This window comes from Bufo bufo, chromosome 1 (assembly GCF_905171765.1).
Source record: "Bufo bufo chromosome 1, aBufBuf1.1, whole genome shotgun sequence".
NCBI lineage: Eukaryota > Metazoa > Chordata > Amphibia > Anura > Bufonidae > Bufo > Bufo bufo.
In genome coordinates this window covers 766189955-766214003 of record NC_053389.1, presented here as the reverse complement: position 1 = coordinate 766214003, position 24049 = coordinate 766189955, and the positions used below count along the sequence as shown (strand labels likewise).

The window sequence follows — 24049 nt, the reverse complement described above, 5'->3', positions numbered from 1 at the left end:
GTTTTTCCTTCAATATTGAAAAAGATATATATATTATTTCTGTCATCTAATGGCACAAAAGAAAGGTCTAATGTCTCCTGTGAAAAAATATCAAATACATATAGGTTGGCTTAGAAACTAGTAATTTGTAGTTAAACAGGCCCATTGATAAAACTGAAAATAAATAAATAAATAAATGTCCTGGTAAGAAAGGCGAGTAAAACGCTCCAGCAATAAAGAGTTTAAGCTATCCTCTACTACAAGTATAGGCTCATCAAAGATCAACCTCAACACTAAAAGGGTTGTCCCAATATTTTAACTTGTCTGATTAGTGGGGTCCAACAGCTTGGAACCCCTCTGATCAGGAGATCGGGGGTGTCTACCTGTATGAATGAAGTGAAGGCTGCGAATGTGCTGTCATTCCAGTCATCTTTAAGGAACTATCGGCAATAGCCACTTATCCCTCCATGGACGGAGCAGCAGCATGCATGCCTGACCACCACTCCATTTTCATAGCAGGAAAGGAGGGGGACACATGACTCCCCATTCTTTTGATTGGTGGAGTTCCCAACAGTTGGAGCTCCAACGATCAGATGCAATGCTTTGCGACAACCCATTTAAGCAGCGATATCCAATGCCAATGTGTACTATACAGACATGACATATAATGCACACTTATGAATAATACTTACCAGCCGGACAACTACACGTAAACCCATTCACCACATCTTTACAGACTCCTCCATTGACACAAGGGCTGCTATCACACTCATTGATGTTGAGCTCACAGAATGTACCAGTAAATCCTGACGAGGACAAAATAAAGATTTACACATCCAATGAAACCACAGGGGTAATAGGCAGCATGCCCTGTACATAAATGTGGTTAGTAATGCCACGGGGCATCTCACCAGCCATGCAGATGCAAGTGAACTCTCCGATACGGTCCAAGCAGGTGGCGTCGTTCTGGCAGGGGGTGGACAAACACTCATTGACGTCCGTTTCGCAACGAGGTCCAGTGTAACCACGACCGCACTGGCACTGGAAGGATCCCTGAGTGTTCACACAGCGCCCAAAGTGTTCGCAGGGGTTGGCACCTTGAGGAAGACACGGATGCTTCAATAATCCCAACTCAACCTCAATCCCACCGGTTCATCCCCACCACACCCAAGATGCCTTCCCATGGCCAAAATCAAGTCAATTGCCCATTACCTATTGAGCATTCATCCACATCCTGGTCACAAGCTCCCCCTGTAAAACCAGGAGGGCATGTACAGATGGCGCGTCCGTTCACTGGGTTAGTGTCACACATGGCGTCTTTATGGCATGGGTTACTGACACACGCGTCCTCCAAATGACATAGGAGCCCTGGAAAAATCAAGAACAAGAAATCCATCAATGGGTTGATCAATGAGGTTTACAAACCTAGATTTGACCCCATCATAGTACAGATCACTGACTAAAGTGGACTACACCGGTATGAGAGTCCATAATCACAGCACTAACGACCAGTTACTTAGTGACTTACCATGTGCCCCTATCAGCCAATAATGCAGTTCAAGGGTCATCATAGATAGGACGTTATAATCTTCTTACATGGAGAGGATCTGTGCTCTGCACTTACCAGTCTTGCCCATGGGGCATTCACAGTAGAAGGAAGCCACTCGATCATGGCAGGTGGCTCCATGGAAGCAGACGGCAGTGGCACAGTCATCGATGTTCTCGCTGCAGCTTTCTCCTGTCCAGCCATTGACACAAACACAGGTGTGCCCACCCTGGGTGTTGAAACAGGTGCCTCCATTGTGGCAGGCATTGGGCTGGAGCTGACACTCATCCACGTCTTCTGTACAGAACTGACCTGTCATGAAAATGTCACAAAAGATATTCAATACGACCATCATACCCGATTCTTCAGATGGGAGATACTCGCTCTAATACAATTGTGCTTTGTTTTCTTGCCATTTTCAAGATCTTTGCTGGCTGCCAGTGAATGGAAATATTTATAGTTTACCTCCAGCGGCAAAAAACGCTGGCACCTGGTCAATATCAGGGAACATGGATAGCAGATGGCTGGTCCGCAGCTGCTGCAAGGAAAATGTGCGGCCAGTCCAAGTGACACGGCGGCTTTTTTTTTTAAGGGAAACTACCCATTTAATAGGTACCACCAACGATGCCAGCTGCATCTCCAACCGCAGAGTGGCACCATCAGGCAACCAGACTGAACACTCTCCTGTCCGCATCTCCCACCACCACCTTTAAATTAGTGTCAGCAGATATGGTCGTCATCATTGATGGTACCTTTAAAAGGGACACAAAGTCAATAGTCATAGAAAATGTATTAATTTTTTTAGAATTTTTTCACTTCGGCATTACTCTACCACTGCAAATGAAATAAAAAATAAAAAAATTGTCCTTCTGTAGCAGTCAGCAAAGAGATAAACCTCCTACACAGATAGGTATTCCATTGTAAGTTTACTGCTGCTGTAAAGGAAGAAGGTTATCTCGAGGGTAATCCTCGTGATAACAGTAGGTGTAGAACTGAGAGCCTGGGAAAAGCCTAGAAAAAGGTGCACACAGAAGAGCAATGCCTTGATAAGTGTGATGTTCTAATGGAGTCACTACAGGGGGTCTCTCTCTCTCTCTCTGGCCGCAGTGATGGTCTGACAGAGTTAAGTGAGAATGTCTGCTGTGCTAAAAGTCCAAACAAAAGGACAGGAAGTTAAAGAGCCAGGACAGGAAGTAGAATACATGGAGCGAAATCCAGAAAATCATCCACCCGTTTATTTTTATTTTTTTTCCACGTACAGGCCATTAATATGTGGGGGAAATTTTTTTTTTGATGGAGGTGTCCCTTTAAGTGTTAGCTACAATGAATAAGTGTAGATGAAGTGTATCCACCTCAAGTCCTTTAGATGCCCTCCTATGGAAGAAGAGTTCCTTCCCACGGGAAGTGGAGATAGGTAATCCTATAATAGGATTTAAGGATTGGGTGCTTCTCTTTTGGGATACTATACAGTTGTAATTAGAAAGTGGACATGATGGGGGTCCAGAGAGTATTTACTACAAAGGCATGTCACCCTCAGGCAGCGTTAGGAAAGCCTATGCTTAACCTTTCATTAAGTCTGCATTAAGAATATAAAGAAAGACTCCTCCCTAACCCCAGTTTAAATCCTATCCAGGTGAGAAATAGAACTTTGCTCATCCTGCTCTTCTTGGTTCATGAAGACAATACTAGAACTGCACTGAAGACTGACAATCCACAATCCAGCAGTAAGACGGAAGACATTTTTGCATTTGTAAGCAGAGAGTTGGGTGACAACCCAAGTATTTTAGATTTTTTTTTGGGGGGGGGGGGGGGGGGGAAGGATGGCTAAAATGCTAACTAGGGCTACATGCACGACTGTATTTTCATACTGTGTTTTATCCGCATCTGCAGATCACACGAGGACCCATCAACTTTTCTATTGGGCCGCAAAAAATGCAAAAAGCAAACGGATGTCAGTGCGGCTGTGCTGCAAATGATAGAACATGTCCATTTGTGGTCTGTTTTGAATGAAAAAAAAAAGAAAAAAAAAGGGGGCATTGTTACAATGGTGCCCACGAAAAATGCAGGATGCACATGGACTGCTTAAATCTTTCGTGGATTCGCCATTTGTGGACTGCAAGATGGATACGGTCGTGTGAATGTAGCATTACCAAGAGGTTGAGCATGTTGACATATTGGCACTCACCTGTCCACTCTGGAGGACACTGGCAGTTATAGGTGTTCACGCCATCCACACACGTACCGCCATTCATACACCTGTGATCAGGGCAGTCGTCAACATTTATCTCGCAGTTCGGACCTTCGAAACCTGCAGGATAGAGAACGACAACGGTGAAGCCTAACGCTGGCCAATCTTCAATGCCCGTGCACAGATCCTGAACCATCTTCTTACCTGGTAGGCAGACACACTGGTACGTGAGGTCACCAGTCGGTCGGCAGGTGCCTCCATTTTGGCATTGTGAAGGTGAACATGGAACGTAGGGTACTTCACATAACTGACCGGTAAAGGTGTTGGGGCATCGGCAGCGGAAGGAACCAGCAGTGTTCATACACTGGCCTCCATTTTGACAAAGACCAGGAGTTCGGCATTCATCAATATCCACTCGGCAGCTTCGTCCTTGGTATCCTGGGGGGCACGTACAGTTGTATCGCCCATTCCAGTTGGTACAACGAGCCCCGTTCTCACACGGGTTGGAAGCACAGGCGTCAATAAGCGAGCAATCCTGCCCTGTGAAGAGCAAAAACATTAAGATTAAAGATGGACCAATGAATGGATTCCCACCAAGAGAAGTCCCAAGTGTTAAGACTCACCTCTGAAACCCTTGGGGCAGCTACACTCATATTGTACAGTTACTCCTTTGATTGAGCTCTGGCAGACGCCACCATTAACACAAGGAGTTGGCACACATGGATCTTTAAACTGGCAATATTCCCCAATCCAACCAGACAGACATCTAGAAAAAAAGAAGAAGATCAAAAAAAAAAAGTGAACCCTACTAAAGCAGACTTGGCAAAGATACCCCGGTGCCAACCTTCCTAAAATGTCCACATTAGACATGTAATGATTAGGACATGATCCATAACCGCAATGTCTCTTTACTGCTCTGGGCGGGTCACGATTTGCAACAGTTTACTTTACCGCAGGCCACAGCATCACATCTGAGGTGACGCTTTGACACACATGAGAAAAGCAGGGATCAGTGACCAGAGGAGCAACCCGGTAAAAGTTTAGTTTCTATAAGAATTTCTATGCTCCAAGCAAACAGAAAGTGAGCAAACAGGGAAATACACAGGGAAAAGTGAACAAAGAGGAAAAAAAAGAAAAGACCAAAAAATAAAATAAAAAAAATAGCAGGAAAGTTTATAAAATGCATAAATGAAAAAACGTGTGAAAAAAGACAGATCTGAGTAAACCGGAAAAAAGGAGATTGAGGGGGGGGGGGGAATTCAAGAACCAGACGTGTAACAGCTGGAAGACATTAGAGCACATACTGTAACCCTTTCCAGGTTAGGCTACTTTCACACTTGTGGCAATGATCCAGAAGCAGTTCCGTCGCCGGAACTGCCTACCGGATGAGGCAATCTGCAAGCAAATGGACAGCATTTGTAGACGGATCCGGATGCGACTCACAAATGCATTGCAAGAACGGATCAGTCTCTCCGTTTGTCATACGGACAAGCGGATTTGTTTCTATTTTTTTCACATTTTTACCGGTCTGCGCATGTGCAGACCGGAAGGACGGATCCTGCATTCCGGTATTTTTAATGCTGGATCCGGCACTAATACATTTCAATGTAAATTAATGCCAGCATTCCGGCAACTGATCCACAATTTTGGATGGAGAGAATACCGCAGCATGCTGCGGTATTTCCTCCGTCCAAAACGCCGTTCAGTGACTGAACTGAAGAAATCCTGAACGGATTTCTCTCCATTCAGAATGCACGGGGATAAAACTGATCAGTTCTTTTCTGGTATTGAGCCCCTAGGACGGAACTCAATGCCAGAGAAGAAAAATGCTAGTGTGAAAGTGCCCTTAGAAGATGGATGATCCTTTATAGACAAAGCCCAGGAGAAGCATTATCATGTACAAGCGGCAGTGTGCCAACAAGATTAAGGCTGGCAGGAAAATTTTTGAATTATCGAAAACGTAACACTTCCCTATGGAAGAGCTGGTCATGTGACAGTCGAAAAAAATTCCGAACTTCTAGAAAATGAAGGCTCAGCTCATGAGTGACCAAAAGTCTTCATGGAGCCTGAGTTTTTTTTTTTTTCTTCTCATCACTTCTCATGGTCATCAAATTTTTGCCAAATTTATTAAGACTTAAAAAGGCGACGTTCACTCTTGGGGACCTTTACTACAGACCCTCAGGCTGGACCCAAGGTGGTAATCATACTTAACCAATTCCCGATACTGGATTCCGGCTCTATCGCTGCCCCGCCAGTTCTGCAGATCCGGGATCTCCCTACATTTAACACTGGATCACCCATAAAGCATGTCACGTGATGCATGGGTGTCACATGACTGCCGCGGCTAGTCACTTGCTGCAGAGGTTACGTGACCCCGGCATCCAACTTTATGTTGACGCAAGGAGACCCAGCAAAGGATCCAGAACCCGGCGTCAGGGATCAGGTAAGTATGATGATAACCGCTAGTCCGGCCATACTGGGGAGTCTGTAGAAAAGGCCCTAAGGCTGTGGTGGCGAACCTTTTAGAGACCGAGTGCCCAAACCGCAACCCCAAAACCCCCTTATTTTTCGCAAAGTGCCAACGCGGCAAGTTAACCTGAATCCTACAGTCCAATATAGTATATCTTTCATGTACTTTATCATGTAGTAGCTATAATAGCCGGCCTGCATTCAGTGCGCTGTTCATGGTGCGTCCTGCGCTGATGAATGGCAGGAAAGGTCTAAGGCATATTGGTACACTCAGACTTTTTCCAGGGTGCGGGTGCCCACAGAGAGGTTTTAATGAATTTGAAGGAAATCACTCCAACCATCTCTTTTTTTTTTTTTTTAGGTATAAAAGGTCTCCGCACACACTATTGTTGACCAAATCTACCGAGAACGATGGGTTCAGCTAACAGGGTATAGGGCTCCCCCAATAGATGAAGTCAGGGGAGAAAAGGATGGGGCAAAATGAAGTTTTTTGCCTGATCATTTTGTTCTTCCAGAAGATAAACCGCCGCCAAGTGTCTGACATCAGCTTTCTTCTCTCTACCCCTTGTTAACACACTACTGAATGGGTATGGGCACTTTAAGAATCTCAGTGATCGTCTGAAATCTTTGGGGAAACCTGGCAATAAGTGTTCAATTTTCCTGCAGCGCCACCACAGGGCAATGAAAGCATTACATAGTCTAAATCATGCAGGACAGGACAAGTCCTCCAGAGCAAGAGAGGCTCTTTATACCCAAATATGGAACCCCTCTATTAACCTAGAATTCCCGAATTGTTCATGAAAAAGGCTTTTTGTTAAACTGGACATCCCCCCCTTTAAGTACGACATAAGGGCAAGAAAACGGGCAAGAAGAAGTTAACGAATAAAAGACATAATTCAGAAAGAATGCGCTGCAGCCCTCTCTTCTCCTATAAGACATCTAATTTAAAACTGGAGAAACTGGGTAGAAGAAAGCCAAGAAAATCTGCTGCCAAAACCTCAAAATAAAAAAAAAATAAGAACTCCCAGAATGCACTGCAAGCCTGAATCTACCGAGCCTGGATTTCTTCGCTTCGGGCCAGGGCTGGCAATGAGATCGAAAAAGCTACAGACTGGCAAGGACAGGTGGATATATTAATCCAGATGAAAACCAGATGTCCCAGCTCGGTCCCAATTTCCCACGATCCCCCTGCTCGCCCCCCTTCGTGAGACAGCTGGACCTGAACGTAATTGTACAAGAGGGGGATAAATATTTTAGTTTCACCCCGCTCTCTGCTCTTCCTTCTTTCCAGGAGACTATACACATCCGGAAAGAAGAAAAAATAAAATAAAAATCTCAATAAATCATAGGATGTCTCAGCTGCCTCGAGACGCTTATGTCAATGCCTAGGGCCAAGCGTGCTCGCTCTACAGCTTAGTGTGGGATGCTGAAACACGACTCGACCAGGACTCCAAAAAACGTCCAAGAAAAAGTCATAGAAAAGCTGAAGGAACGGGGCGGCGTCTTGGACTATGCGGGGCACCGGGTCCGTCTTTCCATAGGAGGCCCTGCCGGCCTTACGGGACATAGGTGTCCTAACTCATCTGGCAGAGAAGATGGGTTTATCAGCGCTGGCATGCGTACAGCACTCCACCCCACGCTCTCCCGCACCCCTCAGCGACTAACCAGACCCGTTCGGCAAGTTCTGCCTGATGCTCGTTTCCCACGATAGGCTGTTTTTTTTTTTTTTTTTCAGGCCGTCTCATGTGGGTCTTTAAACTGTGAGATTTGTGTGTGAGCATTTGCAAACATTGACAGTGTTTTAAGATCACAGGGTCCTTGGCGAACGTAGTCACACAGACAAAAGGAACGTAACTCCTCAACATACAGATAGACATGAATGGGCCCCGCTCCCACGCTCTTTCCCATTTAGTGCGTGGAAAAATCAACAATTGGTCAGATACAAAAAATAATAATAAAAAATAATAAGTAAAAATCTGTCGCAAAAATGCAACAACGCCAAGTAATTAACTCTTAAAGGGGCTGTCCGGCCACATGAACATTACTCGAAACGGTATCTGTCAGCAGTTCTGTACCTATGACACTGGCTGACCTGTTACATGTGCGCTTGGCAGCTGAAGGCATCTGTGTTGGTCCCATCTTCATATGTGCCCGCACTGCTGAGAAAATGAATATATGCAAATGAGCCTCTAGGAGCAATGAGGGCGTTGCCGTTACACCTGGAGGCTGAGTAACTGTTGCGCCTTCTCCACTTTGACAAGTATGATGTTTTTACTGCCTGGCCAAGCACTCATACAACAGGGCAGCCAGTTTTATAGGTCCCTTTTATAAATGCTTCCCTTCCTGATCCTATTCCGATGCTTCTGTAGTCTCCCTCTCGACACCGATCGGTCACAGCACAGCCAATCACTAGCTTCAGTGATGACCTGCTACAACCAGTGACTGGCTGCAGCGGTCACCTATCAGGAGAGGACCAAGAAGCATGGGAACAAAAGCAGCAGTAATGTAAAAATTACTTCCATTCTGAGCGTTTTTGGGGTTTCTTTTTTTTTTTTTTTTTTTAAAGGCTGACAACCCCTTTTAAGTGGACGCACATATTTATTTTTTTCCAGGATCATTTATGCCCCTTCGGCTGTAGGTAGGGGGAGGTTTATGATATTAGAAAAACATGGCTGCTTTCTTTTGGAAACAGCTCCTCTCTTGCCCATGGGCTGTGTGGGGTATTACACCCAAGGCTGCAATATTGGACACAGCCCTCGGACGCGAGAGTTGCCGTTCGGTCCGGTGAGGCAGAGGTCGGAAATTATCAGTTATTAATGTCAAACACCATACGGGCAAACAAAGCATACCCCGGAGGAAAGTCAAGTCACGTGAAGCCAGGAAGCGGCCATCTTACTCTACATTTCGTCTGGAGGCTGATAATCCAGCAATTCTGAAACAGGACTGCCCGACAATCCAGAATATATGGAAACGCCAGACTATCAGAACCTCAGGATTCCACAAAAAAGGTCAGCGGAAGGCTGATTCACTGCAGAGAAGAAATGGTGAAGAACACATGCCAGACATTGCTTCACGCAGCTTGTGTTACAGAGGTGGAGTCCTATTGTCAGCCCCTGGCTGAATACAGGGCACACGGAGCTCGCTCTCACCGCTGCACATACACACGACACGGTCAATGGAATGTAAGGGCGCAGAGGCCCCCGACCATGGCCGCCACTTTAGTGTCCATACACTATCACTTACTGGACTATGGATGTAGAAGTCCAGAATGGGAATACAAGTGGGAGGCCTGGACGCTGGCATATTGCAGGTGTTAGAGAGTCAGCTCCTATGGTTTCACACAGCTGTATACCCTGGATCTACACAGCTTCTTTCCACCTTTGTTCAGCACACCTGTCGGGCACTCCCTGGTACTTAGCTTTCCTCCCCGCGTGCACACACCCTGAGAATACAACCTGTTCTACTCCTTCTGCAGAGGTTTAGCCTGCGGTGAGCGAGACCCATCACTTCTTCTCAGTAAAACAATAGTCATTTGTGCCAGCTACCGAGACTGCCGATACCTTACTCACCGCCTGTAGACATCACATCCATAATACGGGCCCCACACACACACAAAATGGTATTCTAAATTTACATACCACGTAGCGCTATTATCACGTGAACACACCGTATACCGCAATGTATACAGGATATACTGCATCCTACTAATACCACCTACACAGTATACAGCCCCTACCATGCTCATATATATGCTCATGTGCACACAATATACCGCCATCCTCCTAACACCAGCAACACATAATATATAAACTACTTACCTCTACCAGACTTCTCATATATACGTTGATATATCAAGTACATACAATATACCACTATACTCCTTATGCTAGCAACACATCATATATGACACATACATATATATATATATATATATATATATATATATATATATATATATATATATATATATATATATAGTGACACAGTGAGTGAGGGGTTGTGTCGCTGGGCTGGTTTCCAGACCGGAGTTTAAGTGCCGGTCTGGGTTTTGGCAGCACCTGGCTGTCCTTAAATAGGCAGCTGGGCTCAGCAGAGATGTCTCTGTGTTTGGGATCTGAGGCTTTGTGCCGTGCTGGAGGCCTGAGAGCCGCATGCTGGGGAAAAAGGCCTCTAAAGCCTACTGGAGGCAGAACTGCCAGCAAGGTGACTTGTGTTATATGAACTATTCATTGTGTGTGAATTGAGACTGCAAAGTTACGTGCTGTTTTGTGCAATTGCCTCAAGTGTGAATAAATACTGACGTTTTCAGTTAAAAACTTGTATTTTGCCTGTGTACTGATATATATATATATATATATATATATATATATATATATATATATATATATACACACACACACACACACACACACACACACACCACCACCCTCCTCATACACAGCTACACAACATACATAGGATACCACCACCAACCTGCTCATATACTGCTATACAACACATACACGCAATATACCGCCATATTTCTCACATACAGCTACACATCATATACAAAGTACACCACCAGCAACCTTCTTGTATACTGCCACACACTAATGTGTATTCCACCCAAATAGTATACAGTACCACCAACATGCTTCTCATGTACTGCTTGTATAGAGAATACTGCCAACAGCCTCCTTAAACATGGCTACAGCAGCAGGGAAAAGAGCAGAGTTGAAATCGCAAAGGGGAGGGGAGGGGGTGAACTCAGTAGGTTTTTTAAACTTTATTATGGCCCATTTTAAAATAAATTTTCTCCCAGAAAACCTCTTTTTGGTCCACATCCGAGCCGCAGTTTTGGCGGCTCGGATGCAGACCCATTCACTTCAATGGGGCCGCAAAAGACGCGGACAGCACTCCGTGTGCTGTCCGCATCCGTTGCTCCGTTCCGTAGTCCACAAAAAAAAAAAAAAAACTATCCAATTCTTGTCCGCGTTTTGCAGACAAGAATAGGCAGTTATATTAATGGCTGTCCGTGCCGTTCCGCAAATTGCGGAACGCACACGGACGCCATCTGTGGTTTGCAGACCGCAAAACACACAACGGTCGTGTGCATGAGGCACTAAAGAGGAGCTGCCGCCATTCCCGACAACTGCTTGCTTTACCCATGTAATAACTATTCTAGAGCGTCTGTTCTTATGGCTATGTTGTGCCATTCTTCTATTATCCCTGCTAGAAGTTTATGAATGGACTGGTAGCAATTTGCCATGAAGGTCCAGATGGTTGTTACCAGTTGGGGGGGGGGGGGGGGGGGGGGGTCCCTGCATAGTCTGCCATTGACAACATTGATTGGATAGCTTTAGACTATAAAGGAACATGCCCCGAACAAGTAACACCCAGAAGGGCATTCACTGCACACTGCTGGCAATGAAATCATAAACCTCTAGTAGGAATAATGGAGTGACAACACAACCTAAAAAGAGTAGATGCTACTGAGTTGTTATGCAAGTAGTTAATAAAGCACTCTTAGTTTGATTGCAGACAATTTGACAGTATATTCACAGTACTCGGAACACAAGAAATCAGCACGGAATAGTTTGTACAGTTTGAAGCACCCCTTATCGCTCCCGTGGTGGGATACAAAAAAAAAAAAACACATGCAAAGGACCGGTTATCTTTATGGTTTATAGGATTTCCAAAATAGTCGTAAATGTTAGTACTTACACACAGGAGGCTTCTCCATTAGAATACATTGTACATTTAGCGCCATTGAGACACGGTCTGTAGGTATCAAGACACTGGAAACCTATGGATAACAATATAAAATAAATTCATGATAAATAGTCAAAATTAGGTTTGGCACAAATCAGAAAATGTATCAAGTTTAAAAAAATAAATAAAATTTAACGGTAGTTAAAACATTTTTTTATTTAGGTTTATATAAGTATTGTATTATTCTGTATAGTATTTTGATGAAAAATAATACATTCAAATAAAAAAACTTAAAACAAAAAACTAATTATTTTTTAGAAAAAATAAATAAAATGTATTAGTGAGGAATGTTTCATTTGAATAAAATGTGGACGCTGGAGTCTTGGGTCAATTGTTCTGATCGCTGCCTTTAAATGAGGCAATGTGAACTGACAATTGACGGAAACCAATTGGGTACGATAAAAAACTGGTTGTCAGACAGGCTCTAATGTGGTGATCACCGTGAGAGGTATTCAGCCATTAGCCTTTATAAAAAAAATAGTTCTGATCCAATAAAAAATTTTTTTTTATATATATATATATATATATATATATATATATATATATATATATATATTTATTTATTTATAAAAAAAATTTTTTTTTATTGGATCAGAACTATTTTTATATATATATATATATATATATATATATATATATATATATATATATATATATATATATAATGATGCAAGTATGCAATATTTCACCATTATTAGACCTATAGAAAAGGTCCAAAATTCTAAGCAGAATAATCCCTTTATATCTCTAATGGTTGAAGCGACATTTTGGTATATAGACTTTCATATCTTTTGCATAGCCATAGCACTAAATAACATCATGCTGACTGTCTGCCTCCACCTCTAGGAGATGCTGACGATCTTACTGTAAAAACTCAATAATAATGGCAAGCTCCCTCTAGTGGTGGCTGAGCGCAGTCAGGATCTTACCATTTAAAGGGAGTGTTTGTCCAGGAAACCGACTGATAAAACAGGCCGACTGTTTTGTAGGGCCAGCTCAGCTAAATGTCATGATACCTTTCACTTAGTGATCCGTTCGTTCTGGAGAAAAAAAACTTTTAATCCAGGTGGAAACGAGGAGTTAAGTGCACCGAAGGCGGGGCCAAGACACTCTGTGCTGCCTAACTCATCTTGCTTTCTCTGCCAGCCCCTTCCTCTTGACTGACAGGACTAGGTTCCTGCATAGTCATCTCGTCTGGCCCCATCAATCCAGAGGGAGAGGGAGGTGCAGGCAGAGAAAGCAGGAGAAGCAAGGGTGCACAGAGGGGTTTGGAACCACCCTCGGTGCACTTAACTGCTCATTTGAATTACATTGTGTAAAACAAAAAAAGAGGAAAAATCACTTTAAGAAGAAATATTCATCCTTGCTTGGATTGAGAAACTTCTGTTGACCACGACAGCAAAGACAGGTTCCCATATTTGAACTTCTGCCTAAACGCCAAATACAAGTTCATGCATCTATAGAGATTTGAGTCACTATGACCCAGTCTGTCCAATGTCAGAAGGCATGGTAGACAGCCTTCATGTCCACAGATGACATCACACCTGGGAATCTAATCTGGAGAAAATCCATAAATGAAGCGTGTAAACCAAGAGCATCCAAAAAGCACCTTTATCGGTCTAAAAATCTCACATGCGGACTAAAGTTCTCGTTTCACAGCTGAGATGCTGCCCTCTATGAGATGTGCCCGATTGACCATATCCATAATGTGGTTCTATCAAGACCTCTAGGTGACCGCAGCAATCATTTTATGCTGATTAACATCCACAAAATAAGCCAGGAAAAAAAAAAAAAATTGTGGCAGTATGAAACAAAAAAAATAAAAAAAACATAAAAAAAACAAAAACAAACACAACATAAAAGTAGCATACAACTTCCAATAGATATCAGACAATGTAAACCTGTTCCAAGTATCAAGTTTTTTGAAAATTGGGCACCTCCCCAATCTGACCCCAGTTCTTAGAATGTGACCTGCAGATTTTTAGCCTAACCACATAAGATGTAGAGTGGAAACCACTTCCCACTAATTAATAATCACCAATATATTTTAAATTAGTTGTCAACCCTAATAAAACTGCAGTAATTCGTGCTGGGACAGGGTTAATGGGACAATACAGTAATAATGTCTCCGTTTTATTTTCGGGTGGGGAACCGTGGGAATGTTACACCTCCTCGGATTATTTACGGGGATACAAAAATTACGGGTGGGGTTTCGTTTTGTGGTTTGCGTTAACCTGAAATCCTAGACACATACCTACTATTGAGACGGGACAAAGGCTGCGTCAAGCCTATTGTGATCTTATTAGACAGGGGTGGTGTTACTCCATCCGTAGGTTTTTTTTCTGACATGGGGTTGTGCTTTTAAGACTGGCCTCTAGCACAAGCAAAACAAAAATCTTACAACACGGGACATCCAACACTACCACCTGCCTAGTGGTAGAACAACCCGCCAGTAATACAAACCCATTAGCACAATAAAACTTTGCGCCACACGACACGGAGACAAAGTAAATAACTTTCCCACAACATGTTGCAACATTAGGTGTAGATTTTTACGGTATGGTTTTACATTTTGAAAAAAAATGTATGTGTAAAAATCATCCTAAAATTCACAAAACATGCAAAAAAAAGTAATAGAGTAAAAACTAGGGTGTGGTAGGTCGTGAAGCTGTAAAAACAGTAAGCAAGGAAACAAGATAAAAGCAAGAGGTATAGGTGCGAACATGTTTCTGTGCATTGATGTGTGGCAAGAAGCTGTGGAGATAAATATAAGGTAGAGAGGTTTTCAAAGTGGTTCTCATGCATCCAAGAATGTTTGTGGGCAGATTTTGTTTTGTTAAAAAGGGACCTTGGAGAATCTCCTCGTTAGAGGTGTCCACCAGACCATGAGTAGATCATAAAGTGTTCTACTGTTAGCAAACAGCAGTGTGAAAAACCAGTATCAAATATTTTCACAGCACCACCAGAAGACAAGTTAACCACTATACAGCTCTTATTATAATTTGGGTTGGGTCCTCCAGAGCAAGAGAAGGTCTTTGTAATCTAGGAGGGTCCTACTCCCTTGAATGACAGTCCATGGATTGGAGTTGTTTTTCTACCACAGATAATAAGGAGGCCAAGAAATCTGTAATGTTCCTCAAACCATTTCTGAACAGCTTTTGCAGTGTGGTCAGGTACTATCTCGCTGAAAAGGCCACTGACATTAGGGAATACTGCTGCCATGAAGAGGGGTACTTGTCTGTACAATGGTTATGTTGGTGGTACGTATCAGATTGACATGAACGGCAGCAGAACATTGTCCAGTGCATCACACTGCCTTCGCTGGATTGTCTTCCTACCATAGTGCATCCTGGAGCCACCACTTCCCGAAGTAAGTGAAGCAAGTGATCAGCCAACTGTCCACAAGATATCATCATATCAGGCCACCTTCTAGGTCAGTGATGGCGAACCTATGGCACCAGTGCCAGAGGCGGCACTCAGTCATCTATGTGGGCACCCACTTCCTGTAAAAAGTCTAAGGTGTACCAATATGCCTTCGATTTTTCCTGCCATTCATCAGCGCAGGGCGCACTATGAACAAGCACAGGCAGCACATTGAATGTAGGCAGCTATTATAGCTAAATGATAAAGTACATAGAAAATATACTATATTGGACTGCAGTATTCAGGTAAAATTGCCGTGTTGGCACTTTACAATAAATAAGTGGGTTTTGGGTCGCAGTTTAGGCACTCGGTCTGGAAAAAGTTCACCATCACTGGTCTAGGTAGTGGACAGAGCAGCTACGCAGACCCTTACGCTAAAAGCTCTGATGCCCTGTGTGATACAACTTTTGATCATAGACGTCAGATCAGCAACTTGTGCTACAGTAGCTCTTCTAAGGGATCAGGAGAGCTTCTAGCATCATCGAGCTTTGGCGTTTGTCAAAGTCACTTGGGTTCTGCCCATTTTTCCTGCTTCCAACACATTCAATTTCAAGAACTGTTCACTTGCTGCCAGATAAGGATGTAACATCTGTGAGCCCTGTGGTTCTACGTTTGGTTCTGGCTTAAGTCTAAAAGTTTGTGACTTTTTACATAGAAACATTCTTCAAAAACTACAGATGACCATCTCCAGCTCCTTGGCAAGTCCAAGACTATAGTCATTGTGGTCCGTCATTCTCAGTTAAAGAGAGTCTGTCACCAATGTTTCATGTTTTACACTGCTTATATTGCCTTCTTACACACACACGGTAATAACGGTACCTTTCTTGTTTTTGTCCAATTCTGTAAAGCTGCAGAAACAAGGTTATAATGGTATGCAAATGAGGGCTCGCAAGTGCCCAGGACCCTAGGCGTTTTGCGCACCTAACTCCTCCCATGTGTATCGTCTGGTAGGCCCTTTCATGATGTGTGTGCCCAGTTCACTGCCGAGCCCGGGCATGAGGACCCCGCTCTCCAATAACCACTGAGGGCATCGGCTTTGGTTTGCAGCAGTGTGCATGTGCTGGCTACTGGCACAAAATTGCCAAAGATGGAAGAAGCGGAGCAGGAAGAGACAGCAGCTGCAATATGGTTATCAGAGAGCGCATGCCCGGGCCCCCCGTTGAACTGTGCACGCACGGGATGTCGGGAATTGGAGAGGATGAAGTAACGTCATGAAAGGGCTGGCCAGGCGATACACTGAGGAGGAGTTGGGCACGCAAAATGCTGAGGGGCCTGGGCACTTACAGCAAGAACATCACCCCTGGGCACTTGAGACCTCATTTGCATAACATTATAAACTTATTTTTGCAGCTTAACAGAATTGGTCCAAAACAAGAAAGGTACCATTATTATCGTGTGTGTGTGTGTGTGTGTGTGTGTGTGTGTGTGTGTAAGAATGTAATATAAGCAGTGTAAAAACATGAAAAGTTGGTGACAGACTACCTTTAAAAAAAATATATATATTTGAAGTTACTCTTTACAGGGACATAAAAGTATATGAAGAAAATTGAAGAAAGGAAAAAATAAAATAAAAGGATGTAAATGTTGGAACACAAAGAACAGAAGGAGGAGGAGGAGGAGGAGAGGGGAAGGGGGGGAATCTGAAAACCAGTCTGGTGACTGAGAATACAAAGACACAACTGATCATGGGGGCAAAAGGGACTCAGGCGGAGGATGAAGGACAGAATGCAAAAGTGCAGGTGGAGGAAAGAGCAGGGAGGGGAATGAAATCAAAAAGTCAACATCAAGGGAAAAACAGAAATTGGAGTAGACAACACAATGAAGAAAGGAATAAAGGAATGACCAGATAAAAGAGAAAACTGGGAAAATGTTGACCGACTCTCCTTCGAACTATAAATTATATATTTTTTATTTAGGTTTCATATTGGGCACAAAAAAACTTCCTCTGTTGACCTGTTTTGGGGGGACAAGGTGAGCAAAAAAACAAAAAACAAAAAAACCTGCAGTTATTTTTTATCTGTTACGGCGTTCACCACATAGGATATTTAATGTTTATATATTTTATATGTAAAATTGGGAAAGTGGATGATTTATACTTAATATTTTTGTGGAGTTTTTTTAAACTTTTTATTTAATAACTATTTCCCCCCCTTAGGGGCTAGAACCTGGGATTTTTTGATCCCTTGTCCTATTCACCCTAATAGAGTTCTATTAGGGCTCTTTCACATGAGTGAATGCCGTGCGGGTAACCCGCTGCAAGAAAGAGAGCCAAGCCCCGTTCCGGACAGCAGAGACACGGAGCATTAACATGATTGATAATGCTCAGTGTCTCTGCACCACCAATATTTTTAATACGGGGGCGGGGGGTGTAACTGCCGCTGATCGCAGCTCCCTGTTATAGAGGTCGGGTGCCAGCTATGTGATTCTGCCGCCGGGACCCGCCTCCTGTATCTGTATTAAATGTTAATTATCATTGGTGGTGCAGTGGCCACAGGCCCACCGCTTCTTCACCTCTCTCTCTCTCTCTCTCTCTCTCCTCATTGGCGGCAGAGGGGGGGGGGGGGGGGGAGCGACTCCTTCTCCCCTGTGCTGCTGAGGGAACATGGCGCTCGCTGAGAGCAGCACGCTCCATATTCTCTGATACTAGGCTGCGCTAGTAAAAGGCAAATCCTGGTATCGAATCGATACCGGTACAAAAGTATTGATTGGGTATCGATATTTCGATACCCGGTAAAACCCTAGTCGGTACACCGCTTCTCTCAATTCAATAAAAAGCAAAAGTGCCTACATGGCCACTTCGGGACCAAGGATGGAATCATCTCATTCTTTGAGGATCTAGTTGTCCAAGGGTGCCCAGACACCCTAAGACTAGCCAAACATCTATTGTGTATGGGGCTCACCAGACTTCCATGACTGCAGATGTCAAGATAAAGAAGGATCTGGCATGATGGACTTCAGTACAGCCTGGCATCAACTTGTCTCCCTCTACCACTGAAGAAAACATGCGCATTCGGCACATTGAACCAAGATATTTAGGGCTCATGCACACGAATGCATTTTCTTTCCGTGTCAGTTCCATTTTCTTTTTTGCGGACTGTATGTGGAAGCACTCACTTCAATGGGTCCACAAAAAAAACAAAAAACGGAAGTTTTGTCCACATTACAGACAAGGTTAGTACTGTTCTATTAGGGGCCAGCTGTTCCGTTTCCGCAAAATACAGAATGCACACGGACAGTTAGGAATAGATCTCAATCATCTTAACTATATGGTGACCTTAAGGCGGGCCATGCATATGAGACGAGTACCAAAGACATTAGATGTCATCTCTGCCCCAATGGCCAAAATGACGATCCAGAAGCCAGTGGAAAAATTGGTAAATCTCCATAAATATATATAAAAAATAAAAATACAAAAACTTTCAAAAACACAATAACAAGCAATCAAAAAGTTAGGGCTCATTCACACGACAATTTTGTGGGACAGGTGCGAACCCATTCACTACAATGGGGCCGCAAAAAATGCGGATGGCACACTGTGTGCTGTTCCCATCCGTAGTTCCGTTCCGCGGATATACGTACATATCAGCAGCGATCTGCTTCCAGATGTCCAATCTTCTAGACTTTTACAAGCCAACAACTCTACTGGGATTTCCACCCTCAACGAGTAACCTTCACACCACTTGAACTTCTCCTAGTCTCAAATTTTTTTTCCTCTCCTGGATCACGTTACATTCCCCCCCCCCCCCCTTCCTCCAACATGAAATACACCCTCAGCGCCTCAGAATAATGGTTTTTTAACCGTGAAAGCGATAAAGATGAATGTACAGCATAGAGAAGAGCAGTGGAGGGTGGTGTCGGGAGAGAATGGGAGAGGGCGAGCATGCAAAAAAGAAAAAAAACCACCAAGACGAAAGCTCAAAACGAAGAGAAAGAAGTAAATGAGGGGAAAAAAAAAACACAACACTAGTTAAAATAGGAAACCTAAAATAAAAACACATTTTGGTATAATTGCATTTCTTCCTGGAAAATGACTTCAATTATTACAGATGTTACTATACTATATTTAATCCCTCCGTACACCAGGCAGCCATTTTAGAGAGGGTGCGACAATTATGGCCTGAAACTCTGAGATGGCCTCAGGAAAAAAAGAAAAAAGCAAAAAAAGCTGAGTTTAGCAGCTTTCTTTGTCTTCTGTTGTAATGGTGCCAGAGCAGAAGGAAAAGAGAGAGAAAAAAAAAACTCAACGCCCTCAGTACTTTTTCTTTTGTATGTTTCAGTTTCAATTCTGCACCAACTTAAAAAAAATCCAAAAACACAAGATGTCAAAAAATGAAAGTCCCCACTGCCCCCCTTCCCCTTTTCAAGAAGCCCTGTGGTTTCAAGCAACTGTGGTTCCCCCTTCTGATATGATTTTGCGGGTTTCGGGCCAGCCATGTAAGCCATACAAAAAGTTTCTCTTTTACAGAATTAACCACGTAAAACTTCTTGCACTTCTAGGCTTTTTCCATAAAGAAATTCCCAATTCCACTACGCACGGGGATGGAAAAAATTTAAAAAAAAAAAAAAAAAAAAAAAAATCAAACCCTACACCAGTCATGGTCTAAGATTCATTACTTCAGAAGATTATACTAGTCTCAGCTATAGGATTTAGCTTTAACAGGGTTTTTTTTTCTCCTCAACCTTTGCCGCCTCACGTTGTAGATGCAGCTTGCCGCAAAGCTCCTATTCCATCTTGAAGATTTTTTGTGCCCCCCTCCTCTCTCTCCCACATCTCTTTCAATAGGTTCTTTTCTTTCCCCCTATACCCATGGTCCTCATTAAAATGCCAGAAGGGGAGAAAAGGGAAAAAAAAAAAAAAAAATATATAAAAAACCATCCACTACGCCATGAGAAATCCGAGTCCTGCTCTCCCCTCCTCCTGCTTTCCCAGACAGGCTTTTATAGGGGAGGGAAACATTCCCATAGAAGACGGACGTGTGTATTGTTCCCTATCAGACTATAGAGGGGGGTTGGAATTAATAAGGGAATACGGCTCGGAATTATTTAACTCCATGTCTGCCAGACATATCCCATCAGGAATTTAAAGGAATGTTACTGGGAGAGGGAAGTCAAGGCAAATCTAATTTGAGAAGATTTTTTTCCCCTCTGTCATGTTAAACAGAAAAAAAAAAAAAAAAAAAAAAAAAGGGATTTTTCCATGAAGATTTTTCACTAAACAAAAAAAACAAAAAACTTTACAATCATTTTTTCTTTTTGATACTTCACAATTTGATAGTTGATCAGTGACGGATTTCAGATTTGCTTTGGAAACATGATCCATAAACTTGACTCCACTTCCCCACCCCCACTACATTTGTGAAGCATTTCTGGCCCTGATTGGCACAAAACCACGCTGTGCCAAACTTGCGGTCAACAATATGGGTAAGTCGATATATATTCCTGTAGAGGGAACTAGCACCAAAAGTGGCCTATAAGATAACAGAAGGGCAATATAATAAAATAAAAAGCTAAAACAGTAAGGAAAAGGCTAAAATGGGGAAAACTTTTGGCAAGGAATGCGATAAAGTACACATCTGTGAGTGAAAGAGACACCATTCTGGATGAGATGATGGATTAATATGGATAATAAAGGAGCAAAAAGGTCACAAGGGTGCAGAGGTAAGGTGAGGAGTGGCACTGAAAGAAAGGGGTGAGGTGTAAGAAAGGTCGGAGGCAGGATGGAATTTATTTATTGCTCATTAACACAACAATTGGGACAGAGTGACCGAAGGGTAATGACAAACATTTGGAGAACAGGATAGATAAGACAGAGGTCGATAAAAGAAAATTTACCAATTAAGACCGGCCATACACATACCATAGGTCTTGGTTGAAGGCTCATTTGGCTGACAGCCACCACTCCCGATCCTCCCATACACATGCCTGCTTGGCCAACTACCCATTGGTTCTCAGTAGGAAGAGGAGAAAGAAGCCACTACCGGACACCACTTATCTCCCCCAAGAACAAAAGGATCGGGAAGCTAAAATCCAACTAGTCCGATGGTTATATCCCCCGCATTAGATGCTGGCTAGGTCCCGCTGACCCATCCGATGTGTATGGCCAAAATACAAAAGAGCGAACGTCGGAATTTTTTTTAAAAGCAACCACTTCGCTTAAAAAGGGTTTACCCATCTTTCAAATTCCCCCACCTAGCAGGACCCGTCACAGGAAACATACTTACCTCCCCTCGATGCTCGGTTCTGGATCGGGGCGTCCACCGCTGTCTTAACTGTGCTTCAGTCCTTGCAAGTAAAACTTCCGGCATAGACGGGGGTCACATGCGCAGTGAGAGCCTATGACTAGCAACTTTGTTAATGTATCCCCCAAGTGGCACATGATCGTAGTGAGTGTAGGGGAGCAGGTTAGTATGCCTCCCTTGACAAGTTCCACTGGGTGGGATTATTCAAAAAAGAACTTTGGAGATGCACAACCCATGTAAGTAAGTGGAACAAAAAAATAAAAATGACCATAATTAATATTATTATTATTATTATTAATAAACAGGGACTTAAACATAGACATAAGATAGGCTGTATGCGCACTGTCTGATCACTACATCTGGTGTGATAGTATGTGCTAGGAAACTCGCAGACAAACATATCAATAGGGATCCATTCACCGACAAAGGACATAAGTGTTCCTTTGGCTTCCATTGGGCTGGTATTTGTCGATACACCTCTTTTTTCTTCTGTACAGTAGACCACCCCCACCAAAGAAAAAACAAAAAACAAACAAACCCACAATCGTGAGGTATACGTTTTTAACATTGTGGACAGGGGACAATGTAGGAGACTATGACTACACAAAGTCATATTTTGAAGACTGCTGTCAGGAGAACAACTCCAATTCCCAAAAAGTTGGGATGCCATGTAAAATGTAAATAAAAGCAGAACGCAATGATTTGAAAATCTCATAGACCCATATTTTATTCACATTTTACAATTTCCTGATTTATTTATTTTTTAACTTGATGGCAGAAACACATCTCAAAAAAGTTGGGACAGGGACATGTCTACCATTGTGTAGCATACCCTCTTAAAACCAGTCTGCAAATATCTAGTAAGTGAGGAGATCAATTGCTGGCTGTTTTTGGGAGAGAAATGTCCCATTCTTGTCTGATGTAGGATTCTAGCTGCTCAACAGTCCTGCTGGATTTTTAATTTCATGATGCGCCAAATGTTTTATATTGGTAAAGGGTCTGGACTGCAGGGGGCCAGTTCAGCACCCGGACTCTTCTTCTGCGAAGCCTTGCTGTTTTGGTGGATGCAGTATGTGGTTTCGCCTTGTCTTGCCGAAATATGCAAGGACTTCCTTGAAAGAGGCATTGTCTGGAAGGGAGCATTTGTGTAAGCTGCCTACGCCATAGGCACTAATGCAACCCCATACCATCAGAGATGCAGGCTTTTGAACTGTGTGCGGATAACAAGCTGGATGGTCCCTCTCCTCCCGAGTCAGCAGGACATGGCGTCGATGGTTTCCAAAAAGAATTTCAAATTTTGATTCATCGGACCACAGAACAGTTTTCCATTTTGCCTCAGTCCATCTTAAATGAGGTTTGGCCCGGAGAACACTGCAACGTTTCTGGATCGTGTTGTCATATGGCTTCTTTACATGATCTAGCTTTAGCTTGCTTTTGTGGATTGCATGGCAAACTGTTCACAGAGAATTATTTCTGGAAGTGTTCCTGAAGCCATGCAGTGATTAATAGCACAGAATCATGCCTGTTTTTAATTGTATGCCACCTGAGGGCCCATAGATCACGAGGATCCATTATTAATTGTCAGCCTCGTCTCTTGGGCACCTGAATTTCTCTGGATTCTCTGAAGCTTTTGATGGTATTATGTAATGCACCTGGTGGTATATTCAAAGTCTTCACAATTTTATGTTGAGGAACATTTTTCCGAAATGGATTGACAATTTCGTTTTTTTGTCAGATTGCTGAACTTTTGAAGATCTTTGCTTCTGAGAGAGACTGCTCCTCTAACATGCTCTTTTTTTTACCCAGTGATTGCTCCTCCAGTTTTTTATTAGTACCACTTAGGCTACTTTCACACTCGCGTTTTGGGCGGATCCATCATGGATCTGAAAAACTGATCCGTTACAATAATACAACCGCATGCATCCGTCATGAACGGATCAGTTTGTATTATCTGTAACATAGCCAAGACTGATCCGTCATGAACACCATTGAAAGTCAATGGGAAACCGATCCGTTTTCTATTGTGGCTGATTGCGTCAGAGAAAACGGATTTGTCCCCATTGACTTACATTGTGTGTCAGAACGGATCCGTTTGGCTCAGTTTCGCCAGACGGACACCAAAACGCTGCAGGAAGCGTTTTGGTGTCCGCCTCCAGAGCGGAATGGAGGCGGATCGGAGGCAAACTGATGCATTCTGAGCGGATCCTTTTCCATTCAGAATGCGCTAGGGCAAAACTGATCCGCGAGTGTGAAAGTAGCCTTACTTTTTCAGCCTTTTGTTGCCCTATCCTAACCTTTTGAGATGCGTTGCTGCCATCAAGTTCTAAATGAGTTTATTTTTTTCATGAACTGGTAAAGTGTCTCACTTTCAGCATCTGATATGTGTTCTGTAGTCTATTGTGAATAAAATCATGGTCTATGAGATTTGCAAGTCATTGAATTCTGGTTTTATTT

The 24049-nt window shown here is 43.1% G+C and overlaps 1 protein-coding gene across 1 annotated transcript in view; it reads right to left on the bottom strand.

Moving 5' to 3' along the window:
- The window catches only part of NOTCH3 (notch receptor 3), a 66767-nt gene that overhangs the window by 24615 nt on the left and 18103 nt on the right, over positions 1-24049 (bottom strand). Inside the window, exons 2-9 of the mRNA XM_040414731.1 lie at positions 11886-11967; positions 4337-4479; positions 3918-4253; positions 3711-3833; positions 1604-1837; positions 1192-1347; positions 891-1076; positions 672-785 (exon numbers count right to left, since the gene is read on the bottom strand). Coding sequence (XP_040270665.1) covers positions 672-785; positions 891-1076; positions 1192-1347; positions 1604-1837; positions 3711-3833; positions 3918-4253; positions 4337-4479; positions 11886-11967 — 1374 coding nt within the window. The remainder of the gene's footprint in view (positions 1-671; positions 786-890; positions 1077-1191; positions 1348-1603; positions 1838-3710; positions 3834-3917; positions 4254-4336; positions 4480-11885; positions 11968-24049) is intronic.